Genomic DNA, 13,634 nt, shown 5'->3' on the forward strand with positions numbered 1-13,634 from the left:
GCAAATCCTTCTCTCTTACCATTACCTGCTTATCCTCACATCACCACCTCTAACGCACGTTTGAGTAAACTTTACAAGAAATTTTAAAAGCCTAATCTGATGTCTGTGTTTGATAATGATTTTAACGAGGCCAAAGGTTATGTTCGTGAGAGGCGAGTCTATATGGTGAGGAATTGCTAGTACTAAAAGCTTGCAAGGAGTGCAGTAGGAGTGATTGCCTCTTGGCAAATAAATTAATGGTCTTTGGGAAAGGCATGATTACCATAACATCTCTTGCATTATCACACGTAAAGGAAACAAAATACTAAGTTTGATGTGTCAAAAGTAATTATCAATGAATGTTGTTTAACTCCGGTCTCTAGTAATGTGAATGTCTTCCGTGGCGAAGACATTCTACCGTAGTAGTCTTGATTTTTTTTGTACAAAAATAGTGTATTTAGGGGCACATTATCTAACGTGTTCTTTGCCTTTTGAATACGGTTGTAATTCGAGGGAGATTTGGTTGTTGTTTCTAGCAATTTGGGTAACCATGTTGACAGGAAGTTGAAAATTGTACTCAATGTAAGGAAGCGAATTAGTAGGATCATTAGAGGGTCGTGTAGAATGTTTTGAGGTATTTGTTTTGGCTCTCCACTTTCTGAATTCAAATTCCACCAAGGCCAACTTTGTCTTTCAACCTGCAGATTCGATACAGTATCTGCAGGGTCTCCAAGAGAAATTTGGGAAGAACAAGACCGCTTTCGTCTTCTCTTATCAGAATTAGAGAATTTCAAAAGTCAAGATGGTTGTGAGTTGTGTTTGATTTATCTTAAAACAGGGGTCCATTCCATCTCCATAGGTCTCTGTGGGCCAACGCACCCGCTGAACTCCGCCTCATCTAGGCTCTGGTACTGTCAAGTACAGGGCACCTATTCTCTCTCTCTGAATCGGCCTCGTTGAAGGGTCTGGGAAAGGTGCGCTGACATAGCGGTCCCGCCAATCTATAGAAACACGCATGCAAGTGTTGAAAATATGATAATGAGAACTAATGAACGGCTTCAAATCCTGCTTCTGGATTATTTCTACACAACTTTCACATTTTCCTTTCGGATCAAGGAAACCTATGCGGTCGTTTGACCTACTAGACATATCAGCTAAATGTTCTACAAGTTACACCCTACCGTCTTAGAAAAAAAAAAAAAAAAAGTCTCATATTTTACAATACTAGAGGAAAGATATGTTGGTCATGCTTGGAATGCCATTGATCAATAAGGTTTGATGGATTAGGACTGACGTGGTTGCTGGATAACTGCTACTGCTAGAGCTACTTTTTTTTTTCATCAACCTGGCTACATTGTAACATCCATTCTCTTCACATGTCATCCTTTCTGACATATATCAATCAACCTATATAAGCTTTCAATAAACACCTGTTTTAGTTATTTTTCTTACTTGTCATGTATCTACCTAAACGAAAATGCTGAACCGGGCGCAAAAATCATGTTAGTAGTTAATTACCTGCCTCCCTAAATCTCCTGTCAGTCCCCACATTTAGTTTAGCACAAAATCACTCCCTAAATCTGTCGATCCCTACATTTAGTTAGCTCAAAATCAGCTTTGTCATGCGATTAAGTTGGTCGGTTTGATCGTCCCCGAGTTGTAAGATGGAAAACAAAATTACCAAAGGCAAACAAAGATTGAGAAAATTTAACTAAACACGAAATGGAAAAATTGAACATTTTTTATTTCTTAATTCAGGTCATTAAGATATATATTATAGATTTTCTTCTACGTTACGTGTGAATGCGTGTGTGTATGAGAGAGGGAGAGAGCAATTGAGAAACAGATTATCTAATAACGAAAGACATAACATTGTGAGAGAGAGAGAGCTCTAAAACAAAATATTGAGAGAAATTATTCTTCGGAGTAAAGAGTTGGTCCCTAAATATCAAATACTTCTGCGTCTCGTGGAGTTCGAACTGATTTAAATTTACGATCTTTGCTGCATGATTTTGTAGTCTCTCAGGTCACCACTAGTTTGCTCAACCTCTTTTCTTTATCTAATTTTTGATGTTGTACATTCAAAGGACGGTTATAACTACCGTTTAGTGCCCACAACGACTTGCCTAGTCCTTATAACTTTCTTAGTGTTTTTTTTTTTTAACAGAAGGCTATATGTTTGAGGCGAGTAATTAATCAATTAAATCGATCCCAGTAATTGATTGCTACTTTATTTTATCGACTCAGGAAGGATGAAAAAGCAAAGTGAGATGTAAACTCAGAAGATAAACAACCTGGAAAATACCAAAAGCACTTTCGGCTGACTTTCTTAATAATATATTGGGTTGGCAACTAAGTTCCCGCCGTTTTTATAAATTTTGGAATCTATTTTTTTCGAGAATTCTATTTTGGAATCTTTTTTTTTTTTCTAGTTAATTTTTCTTTATTTTCAGATCATTAAAATGGAATGTTAAGTTAAGAAAAACGAGCGTTTTCGACATCTCTTTCTTTTTGCTTTTTATCAAGGTTCTAAGGCTGCAAAAGCTGTTCGCGACATTTGTGCTGTGCATGGAGAGGGTACCCTAGCTGAAAGAACCGCTCGTGATTGGTATGCCAAGTTCAAAAATGGAAATTTTGACCTCAAAGACGCACCTCGTTCTGGCCGTCCAGTTGAGTTCGATGAAGAGCGATTAAACCAACTTTTGCACGAAAATTCTCGTCAAACGACAAGGGAACTGGCCGAGAAAATGGAATGCTCCCACACTGCTATAGAGAAGCATCTTCACTCGATGGGAAAAGTTCAGAAGTATGGAGCATGGGTTTCGCATACTTTAAGTGACAACAACAAAAATCAACGAGCCACAATCTCCTCTGGTTGCTTGGTCGTCACCGCTCAACTCATGGACACAAGCAACGATTTCTTTACCGAATCGTTACTGGCGACAAAAAACGGTGCCTGTACATCGATATGATGCAGCGTAAGGAATGACTTAGCCCCGGTAAACAAGCGACACCGCGCGTGGAACAAGATCTTCATCCGTGTAAAACGATGTTGTGCGTATGGTGGGACTGGGAAGGGATTATCCATTACGAATTGCTCGAACGGAATCAAACGGTCAACGCGGAACTGTATGTTCAACAGATGGAACGACCCAACACGGCTATTCAAGAGAAAAGACCTAATCGGCTGCATGGAGTTCTGCTGCACGACAACGCCTGCCCTCATATCGCCAATATGACCAAGGAAGCCATTCAAATGTTTGGCTGGGAAGTGCTGCCACACCCGCCGTGCTCTCCTGGTTTGGCACCAACGAATTTCCACCTCTTTCGATCTCTTTCAAATGCTATGCGCGGAGTTTCGTTCAATACTGATGCAGAATTGAGAGCTTTGTTCGATCAATTTTTCGAGTCGAAATCGGGTGATTTCTACCAACGAGGTATTGAAAATCTTGTTGAACGTTGGGAAGAAGTTATAAACAAGGGTGAATGCATTATTGATTAATTAGTTGTTATTTTTTTTATTAAACCTTTTAAAAAATTTATATTAAAAAAAAAACGGCGGGAACTTAGTTGCCAACCCAATATATTATCTCATTTTTTTAAAATGAAATTTTCCAATCACGGCTTATATGGTTAGGAAATTCACTTCACAACAACGTAGTTTCGGTTCAGTCCCACTGTGAGACCTTCGCTGATATACCTTCAGCGTTAATTGTACAGAAAGCTCATGTGTATATATCCCTGTCCATGTTTGCATTTATGTTCCGTACATTAGCAGTTCGACAATAAAATAAATGGCTAATTTAAAAATAAGTACAGGTGCTAATATGATCGACTAAACCAAGGAAGCAGTACCTAGCTCTTGTTCAATGATTGAAACCAGTAAAAGAATAAGAGAATATACGTTTTCGAAAGTATAGATCATGAGTAACTTATTGAATAGCTTTTAAAAGGTTACGAACTTATTTCTTTTTGAATGATATTTTTTGTTTAAATTTTACTGATTTAATTGTTATTTTACTGGTATAATTGTATAATTTCAAAGGAATAAGTTCATAACTTTTTAAATACCAGATAAGAGGAACGGGACATATTGCACAATATATCGTCTATTCACACGCGCGCGCAAAATTTTGCAGATATTCGAACAACCAACGTTTGATTAATGAAATATTGCAAATAGTATATATTTGATTCACGAAATATGTATTATTAAAACAGTAACGAAGAAACAAACAATGCCATTTGGCTTCTGTCGGTCATGATTGACCATGTATTTGTACCTGGGTACAGGCCCGAACAAAGTATAGGCAAAAGCCGATACAACAACTTGGTAACATTGCCATCGCGGATGAACTCAAAACGTAAATGACAGGAACAAATATTACAGGCATGTTTGGTAACTCAGAATATTGGGCGGAATTTCGGATCAGGACGTCCACATAAATTGAATTTTCGGTACTACTTAAATACAGAGGTCCCTTAACGGTACTACTTAAATACAAATGTCGCGATGCATCTACGTAACCCTAAACCTAACTAACTCTAACCCTAAACCTAAAAACTAACCCTAAAATTAACGAGTGTGCACTGTAAAAAACGTATCGTTACGTAGATGCATCGAAACCTCTGTATTTAAGTAGTGCCGAATTTTCACTGCTTGCCGAGAAATTTTCCAATTTTGTTTTCACCCTTCGAACTGAGGAAGATACCAGGTGGTCGTAGGATGTGCTAGAAATAACTAATTTAAATTATACGCCCTTTCGTCTGAAAAGATTTTCAAATTTTTTTTTTCCTCCGGAAAGGTTTCTGTTATTTTTAAGTGTGTATTGCAAAAAGAAAAAAAAAACGGCCAAAATCGGTCCGGAGTGGGAAAGGGGAAGGTTTATGTGACAAAAATCATTAATTTTCAAAATTTTTTTTTATATAAAAAGCTTCCTCCCATCATTTCGAAGGTTGCGGTGACAAAAAAAAATTTAATTCCCGTTAAAATGGAAAAAATCTAACTTACGTGGGTATCCTTATTCAAAACCCCGCCTTGATAAAAAATGGCCCTTTTATTTTATCCAAATATATTTTTATTTTATCAGTGGGATTTGAACGCAAAACAAAATAAGTCAGGACAAATACCATAAGATATTATAGCCAACATTCTAACAATTCTGCTAATCTATCGCCTGTCATGTATTTTAAATGTCACCAATTTTGACACACTCTTGACTTTGTTATAGACTTGACAATATTTCACCTGTCTGTGTTAAATGATTGTGTTAGACAAAATCTAAGATATTGTATGTGACTTGTTATATGTATTTTTCTACTTTAGTGTGTTTACTTACTATCGTCTGTAATCAAGGTCAGATCATAAAGCAACCTGGTACCCTTTTATGTGTCACATTCATTACCTATTTTTTCCCTGTCAATATTTGAAATTCTTTCTAAAGGCGGTGAGCTGACAGAATCGTTAGCATACTGGACAAAATGCTTAGCGGCATTTCGTCTATTTTTACGTTCCAAGTTCAAATGCTACAAGGATTGACTTTGCTTTTCATCCTTCCTGGGTCGATAAAGTAAGTGCCAGGTGAACAGTGGGGTCGATGTAATCTTGCCTTTCTCCACCGAAATTACTGGCCTTGTGCCAAAATTTGAAAGCAATATTTTTAATTCTTTAATAAATGCAGTGTTGTTGGGTTGGTCAAATACTAACTTGTGACAATGATATTTGCAATGAAGGTGCTGTTTTGCCTCAGGTTAGCCTTGATTGAGCAGCTCTATGATCAAAAGTATTCTAGTAATGACCTCACTTCTTTCCAGGTACAATGTATCTAATATTATTCAATATAGTATATACTGATACCGTTTTGTGTATGATTTAAGGACAATTAAGTTGTTATTTCTAGCAGAGTAAGCGATCACAAAGATTATTTTGTTGACTTGAGGTGCATTGTCATTTGCTTATTGTGGTGGTGTTGTACTGTTGATAGTAGCCAGGGCCCTGTAAGCACTCCATTTGGTGCCCCGTATCTATGTAATTCAAAATATAAACAAAAATAAACCATTAAATAAATTTTTATTTTTCAAAATGAAACAAAACTAACAGTAAGGTGGAAAATAATGTTTATTTTTGTATACTTCCACTTTATTTATCATCATTATCATCATCGTCTTTTCGCGTCAGCTTTCCATTCTGTTTCATTGTATTAGTTTTGTGTAGTTGTGGTCTTTGTGCAATCTGTTATGAAGTGTAGTGCAGTTTTTTGTTCGTTGTAGTTTGTTGTGGAGAGATTGTAAACCCAATTACAACCAATGTAGTTCATAATGGATTTAATGTATTGTTTGTGTACCATTGATGTTATTTCTTTTTGACAAATGTAGTACTTGTGGTTGCTTTATGTATGTTTGCATCATTTTGTTGTGTTGTAGAAGAAGAGTTTTATGTGTCTCCTAGTGTTTCTATCTTCTGTATGTGGTATGTTTATGTTGTTACATGTGATGATCAATTTATTTGATATTCTCTGCTGCTACTGATGTAAAGGAGACAGTACACTTGGTAGATGATACTGTAAACCTGTTGTTGGGGAATCCATGTCTTGGTGATTTAAATATGGTTGAAGCAGTTGTTTAGTAGTATCTGGAGAATAGTGGGAGTGAGTGAGTGTGCTATCAGTATAAGAGGCTGTATGTCTGGTAGTGTGGGAAGATCATGTAGGAATAGACTGAAAGGAGTGAGTGAGAGGTCCAATCCCTATTGTACTCCATTTGGGGAAATACATACCCTGGAAGTGTTCCTGTGCACCTTATTGGCCAGTGTTTGTGTTAAGGAAATATTGAGTATTTTTTGTATGAGTGAATATCAGAACATGTAGTTAAAAATTTTGATAGCGTATGTGGGAGTTTTTTTTTAAATTTTGGTGGTGGTGAAGTCTTCATTTTCTGTGTTAGGTTTGTGAGCAGCATGTTGGTTGAATGTAGTGGGTTAAATCCATGTGTTTTGGAGAGTGGGATGTGTGGGTTAGTGAGATCATGGGCTAGCCTTTCTAGGATATGAGGAAGGTGATAGGTCTGTATGATGCTACTTAAGTTTTTGCTGGACTTTAAAATTAAGATTTTCCCAGCTTCTAGATTCTGAGAATTTGGCAAAATTGATAGTAGTAGTTACAGATCTTGGTGAATGCAGTAATTCCTTCAGACCCTAGGTCTTTTACATGTGTCCTTGTGATTTTTATTTAGTCTTGAGGCCTCTGAATTTTTAGGATTCCCTATTGCATGTTGGTGACTTATGGGTTGAAGGCATCAAAATCTTGTTCTAGATTGAAGGTACACTTCCTCTTTTTCTTTTCATGTTCCTTGTTTCTTTGTGTGGTTTTTTGGCAGTTGATTTTTGAGAAATGTCTGCTAAGTGTTGCTATATGTATTATTTGATATTGTTATTGAGACATGGTGTGTAATGTGACTGTTGTTGATGATGACGATGGTAACTGTTCTTATATAGATTTTCACATTTAGGGTCCAAGAAAACTGGTGGTAGTGACTTATATCAGCCTAAATTATACAGTAAAGTTGCAAGTTTGGATAAGTTTGTATGTCATGGGAAGAAGAGATATCATGTTTCTGTGCTATCAATTTACCAGAAATTTTACTCTTTTACTTGTTTCAGTCATTTGACTGTGGCCATGCTAGAGCACCGCCTTTAGTCGAGCAAATCAACCCCAGGACTTATTCTTTGTAAGCCTAGTACTTATTCTATCGGTCTCTTTTGCCAAACCGCTAAGTTACGGGGACGTAAACTCACCAGCATTGGTTGTCAAGCGATGTTGGGGGAACAAACACACACACAAATATGTATATATATATATGCATATATACGATGGGCTTCTTTCAGTTTCCGTCTACCAAATCCACTCACAAGGCTTTGGTTGGCCCGAGGCTATAGTAGAAGACACTTGCCCAAGGTGCCACGCATTGGGACTGAACCCGGAGCCATGTGGTTGGTAAGCAAGCTACTTACCACACAGCCACTCCTACGCCTAAATGGAGAACTTTATTTTGGTGGTGGTGAAAGGACAGCACAGAAATGTTAGATACCTCTTTTCCCCATAGGACTTACTTAAACTTGCAAACTTATTTTGATTGAAAGCCTATTTTATAGAGAATGGTGTTTAAAAGAACTTGACCTCTTTTTGTTGATCTCATTGTAAAAGGTTTGATTGAAAATTATCTTTACAAAATAATCTGACCTTTCAATTAACATTTTGACAAATAATGTATTAGGAACAACTTAAAAAGAGGAATAACCTCACTGTGATTCTACCCTAGGTTTATGATTATCTTAAGGGTATACATGTCAGCTCAATGTTCAGCCATTTACTTATTAGTTTAAGAGTAATAGGTAATTCATTGAACAACTGAATCCTTATCAATGAAATCAATGGAGATTCACTTATTTACTGTAGACCTTCTGAAACAACTGTGATCTTTATAATACTGCAGCAGTGTTTTTCCAAAAGTGTTCATTGGTATTCCTTAAGAAGTGTTGGTGTTCTCCCATTGAAGATATGTCATTTCTATTTAGTAAGAAATTTGATCTTGTGTTAGTTTGATTTTAATATTTGATTTTTAAATGTAAGAATTTATATAGTAGGGAAGACGGTTGTTATGTATGCATCTGATAAAACTTTCAAATTTCCTATCACCCAAGCAAACTTTTTTTTAAATATCTAAATGTATTTTTTTCTTTAAAGCTTGTACTTAACTTCATTTTCTTTTGTATTTGACAGAAAAATCACACAATGGGCAAGAAAAATTTTAAGTTCCTTCTTTTCATAGTGAATATACTGTTTTTTGTAAGTATTCCTTTTTGTACTTGTTTTTTTTTCTCACTAAATTTATTTAACTAGCCTTTTCTTTTTATTCTTTGCGAGTTTTTAGTTGATCATATCAAACCCAGTATTTATTTTATCAACCTAATTCTTATTAAGCTGCTAAGTTACATAAGTAAGCATAAACACACACACACACACACACACACACACACACACACACACACACACATGCGTTTGTGTGTATGTGTTCATTTGTTTTTATGTTTGCTTTTCCCTGATTTGGATGAAAACTTATTGAAACTAAAGAAAACCAAATACCAAGACTTGGTTGATGAGATACTTCTCAAGGGGTAGCACCTTATTTAAGTTAGCTGTTGTGACAGCTAGAATGGTGATATTTACTGCAGAAGATTGGTCTGGAATTCAGACAATTGAAGAAAAACTCCAAGGAGATTCATATCAGTTGAAACCAGCTCAAAGTGGCTAAAGTTGAGGAGAGATTACAGGTGGAACCCTTTCACAGGTGAAGACTAATTCTGTCATAACTGCCACACTCAGGTAAAGTGTACTGGCAAGGAACAAATTAGGTACCACACTGCAGGATAAAACCTGAAACCATATAATTATGAAGTACGCTCCGTTTCCACACAGCTATGCCTAAGTGCATGCATGCATGCAGAGAGAGAGAGAGAAGCCTCTTCTGTTCTGGCCCCTTCTTTCATACTTTCCATCTAACATAAAGTCCTTATCTACGTAAACCTCACTCAGTTAAAAGGGATTTTAGTCTTGCATGCAGTATGGCAACTTCACTAGTGCTGTTGCCATGAAAAGAAAAAGTACCCAGTATACTCTGTAAAGTGATTGGCATTGAGAAGGGCATCCAGCAATAGAAACCATACTAAACATTGAAGCACTAACAGTCCCCAGACCCACTTTATCCTGTCAAGATATCCAGTCATGTTAGCCTGAAAGATGGACATTAAAAATCATCGTCATCATTTAATGTCCATTCTCCATGCTGGAATGGGTTGGATGGTTTGACAGAATCTGGCAAGTCAGAAGACTGCACCAAGCTTTGCTGTCTAGTATAATTTCTATGGTTGGATGCCCTTCCTCATGCCAACCAATTTACTGAGTGTACTGGGTGCTTTTTATGTGGCACCAGCAGCAGTGAGGTCACCAAGTAATTTGCTAGCTAAGATCTCTCAACTGGTGAGAATGGTGCTGAGGGACAGAAAAGGTGTCCTGCATTAGAATAGAAACATGGCTATCCCAGATGGGGAAAAAGAGAGAGAGAGAGGAGGAGGAGAAGATGAAGATGTAACAAAGAGGGAACAAAGGCCATTACTCAAGTTACAGGGTGTGTATAGTAAAGTGGATCAGAGATTGGAAGACAGTAGAAGACTTGATCAAGGTGCTGTGCAATAGTTTTAGACCCAGAAGACATTGTTACAAAGCACATATCTCAATCACACAGCCTTACTTGTGGCTATACCTCATGTTTAAACTAGTCATTGCTATGAGATGCAGTGTATGAGTGGGTAGTGAGAGTTTCTTGAAGCAAAAAATAATTTTACTGGCCTTTTTTTCTTGTTTTTGTTGTTGGGCTATAGTCATGCATGGAGACCACCTAGAGTATATCAACTACATTGCCTTCTCCAAGTATGTACTTTGTATTTTATCATTTCAAGGTCAGTAAAGTGAACCTGGGTGAAATTTGAACTTTGAGCATAAAGGGACATAACCAAATACCAGAGTATTTTATTGACTGCTCTGTTAAATCTGCCATTTGCTCGTTAAGTAGGAATATAATCTCCTGTTGTCTACCAAACACACATTTGTTATTTTAATCTTTAGATAACCTATTATCAGCTCTATTTCCTCAGAGATAACCTATTATCAGCTCTATTTCTTCTGAGATAACCTATTATCAGCTCTATTTCTTCTGAGATAACATAGTGTCAGCCCTATTTCCTCTAGGATTACTCATTCCCTGTCTGCTCTCTTCTGAAACATATTATCAGCTCTGCTTCCTCTAGGATATCATATTCTCACCTTGAGATGACATATATTCTTAATCTTGTTATCCCCTTGGAGAACCTAATCTCAGTTTTATTACCTCTGGGATAACCTACCATCAGTTTTATTTCACCTGGGATAATCCGTTTTCAGTCTTAATTTCGCCTGGGATAACATGTTTTCAGCTTTATTTTCCCTCAGTCCTGTTCCTCTGGGCAAAGATGCCCAATACAAAGTATCATAGCATTCATTATGAATTCTCAGTAATATGTACAGTCTACCTCAGCACATTAAAAACCTACAGCTGTTAATTGTGTGGATAATGATGTATCTTTTGTTATGTTTATGTTTAGTAATAGTTGTTTGTTTAGCTTCTGTTCATCTCTGACTGGTCAGGTCTATCATCTGCTCACCTCTTATATTTTACTTGTTTCAGTCATTAGACTCTGGCCATCTGGGGCATTGCCTTGAAGAATTTTAGTTGAATGAATTGATTCTAGTACATTTATCTAAGCTTGGTACTTATTCTGTTGGCCTATTTTGCCAAGCTGCTAAGTAACACACCAACATCAGGTGTCAAGTAGTGGTGGGGGACAAACACAGACACAAACACACACATAGATATATACATATACAATGGGTTTCTTTCAGTTTTCATCTACCAAATCTATTCACAAGGCTTTGGTTCACTTGAGGCTATAGTAGAAGACACTTGCTCAAGGTGCTATGCAGTGGAACTGAACCTAGAACCATGTGGTTGGGAAGCAAGCTTCGTACCACACAGCCACCCCTGCACCTATCATGTATATCAATTTTGAAAATAATAATGTAAAGTAATTTAGTCATACATATAATTTCTCCATCCATTGGTATATTTAAGCTGCTGATTTTCACATAGCAAAAGGTTGCTCTTGAATAAAATTATGATAGGTGGTTTTACTTTAAATATGAATGCTTTGAAACCAGAGGTGCTTTGTAACAAAGAATCAAGTTATCTGCGGTACGTTGGTATTGAAAGGGTTAATATATTTAGCTAAATAGCGCACACGCACACGCACACACACACAGAGGGGGGGGGGAAGTGTTTATATTTTGTCACTAAAAAAAGAAGCCTTCAAACTTTGCTATGCTACAATAAATTAAATATTATGATAGCTGTATGTTTGGGAGGTAAAATTTAAGAACCTCGCCAGGAATTAAATTCTTGTTAGTGTATTTCAATACCATAAACCACTTGTTGTTGAGTGTATAGTCATGTTTGCTCTCTGCGCTTCGTTTCTTTTCTACCAGAATTTGGAATCAACCAAAGCCTCATGAGTGAAATTTTGTAGATGGAAACTATGTAGAAGCCCATCAGAGGGACATTTCAGTTTTTGGGTGGTAGATTTAACCCAGTTATAGGAAACTTGTAGCCCATGGGATTTTCTGAAAGGCATACCTAATGAAAATTTACCTTGAATTTTTTTTTTAGTATTGCACTCTGCTTAATGATGAACCATGTCCCATGTAGCCTACTTCTCAAAAACGGTTTCCCATGCCTGATTTAACCCATTACTCAGTTTAATACCCAAATATAGTCCTTGGGCATCTCTTTTTCTCTTACTGTCATCAGTCTCAGAAGTGCTGGAAGGGATCATAAATACGCATCTTAGCTTACTTTCCATGTTTCCTCATCTTGCTTTCTCTCCACATTCTTCCTTTCCATTCTGCTTCTCCAGTCTCTCTTTCTGTACTCTTCTTCATATTATCTTTATATCTTATGATTTATTTATGTTTTACTCTTTTTTTTTTTATAATTGTACAGATTGCAGGTTTGGTGACATTTGCAATTGGAGTATGGACTACTACAGACAGAATCTTCATGTCAGACATCATTGGTTCTAATCTCTATTCATCAGCATCATATATGATGATCATATCTGGTCTTGTCATCACTTTGGTATCCATTTTAGGATGTGTCACCTCCTGGAGAGAAATGCGATTTGGTGTCCTTTCAGTAAGTCAGTTACTTCCTTTTCACTTTTTATCCCCCTCCTGCATGTTTCTGTGCACATGTATGTGTGAGTGTCTCTATAAAATGTATTTGGAGAGACAAGACTGTATGCTTTAGTGCAGACAACTCCATCTTGGAAGGTATATAACTTATGAGTAAGAATTGATACAATGATCATCAGCCAAATACTGAACCTCAACAAGGTTTCTGTCATTTAGGTATTGTATGTACATTTGCATGTACATGCCAGCCAGAAGGAAATAAACAGTACTTGCGTTTAGCATACTGTGGCAAAAGAAACTGTCTTATGACCATAATGTACAGAAAACTCGTACATTATTTTTCATTTGCTTTCTAAAAAGTAATTTTTTTAAACTACTGGTATCTTATTTTTATAAAATATATAGAAAATATAAATTAGGAATAATATAGAAGTATATATAGCTAAAAAATTTGAATAATCTATAATATTCACAACTTCTATTTTTTTTTTTTTTTTGCCTAATTGTAAACAAAAGATGTATTTTAGCCAATTTTGTTTCTTCTTTACTGTATCATCAAAAAACAAAACATTTGAAGATTTTTTTACCTATTTTGTTTCTGTTTTCTGTATCTTGAAGAAACAAAACAAAGTAATCTTTACATTTTAGTTTTATAGGTAGTGCAGTAATGGTTGATTGGTTGCATGATTTTGCAGCTTCGGTAGTATATCAGAGTTGATTCAATATCTACAGATATCAGTTATTTTTATTTTTTTATTAATGGTTTAGTTTGGAGGAAAGAATGATGTTCATGGCCTTCAAAAACCTTTTGAGACCCAT

The 13,634-nt window shown here is 36.3% G+C and overlaps 1 protein-coding gene across 1 annotated transcript in view; it reads left to right on the forward strand.

The window, feature by feature from the left end:
• The window catches only part of LOC106870977 (CD151 antigen), a 58,132-nt gene that overhangs the window by 18,549 nt on the left and 25,949 nt on the right, over nucleotides 1–13,634 (forward strand). The window contains exons 2-3 of the mRNA XM_014917222.2: nucleotides 8,757–8,822; nucleotides 12,625–12,816. Of these exons, the coding sequence (XP_014772708.1) occupies nucleotides 8,769–8,822; nucleotides 12,625–12,816 (246 nt within the window). The 5' untranslated portion in view covers nucleotides 8,757–8,768. The remainder of the gene's footprint in view (nucleotides 1–8,756; nucleotides 8,823–12,624; nucleotides 12,817–13,634) is intronic.

Source organism: Octopus bimaculoides, chromosome 5, assembly GCF_001194135.2.
Source record: "Octopus bimaculoides isolate UCB-OBI-ISO-001 chromosome 5, ASM119413v2, whole genome shotgun sequence".
NCBI classification, from domain to species: Eukaryota; Metazoa; Mollusca; class Cephalopoda; order Octopoda; family Octopodidae; genus Octopus; species Octopus bimaculoides.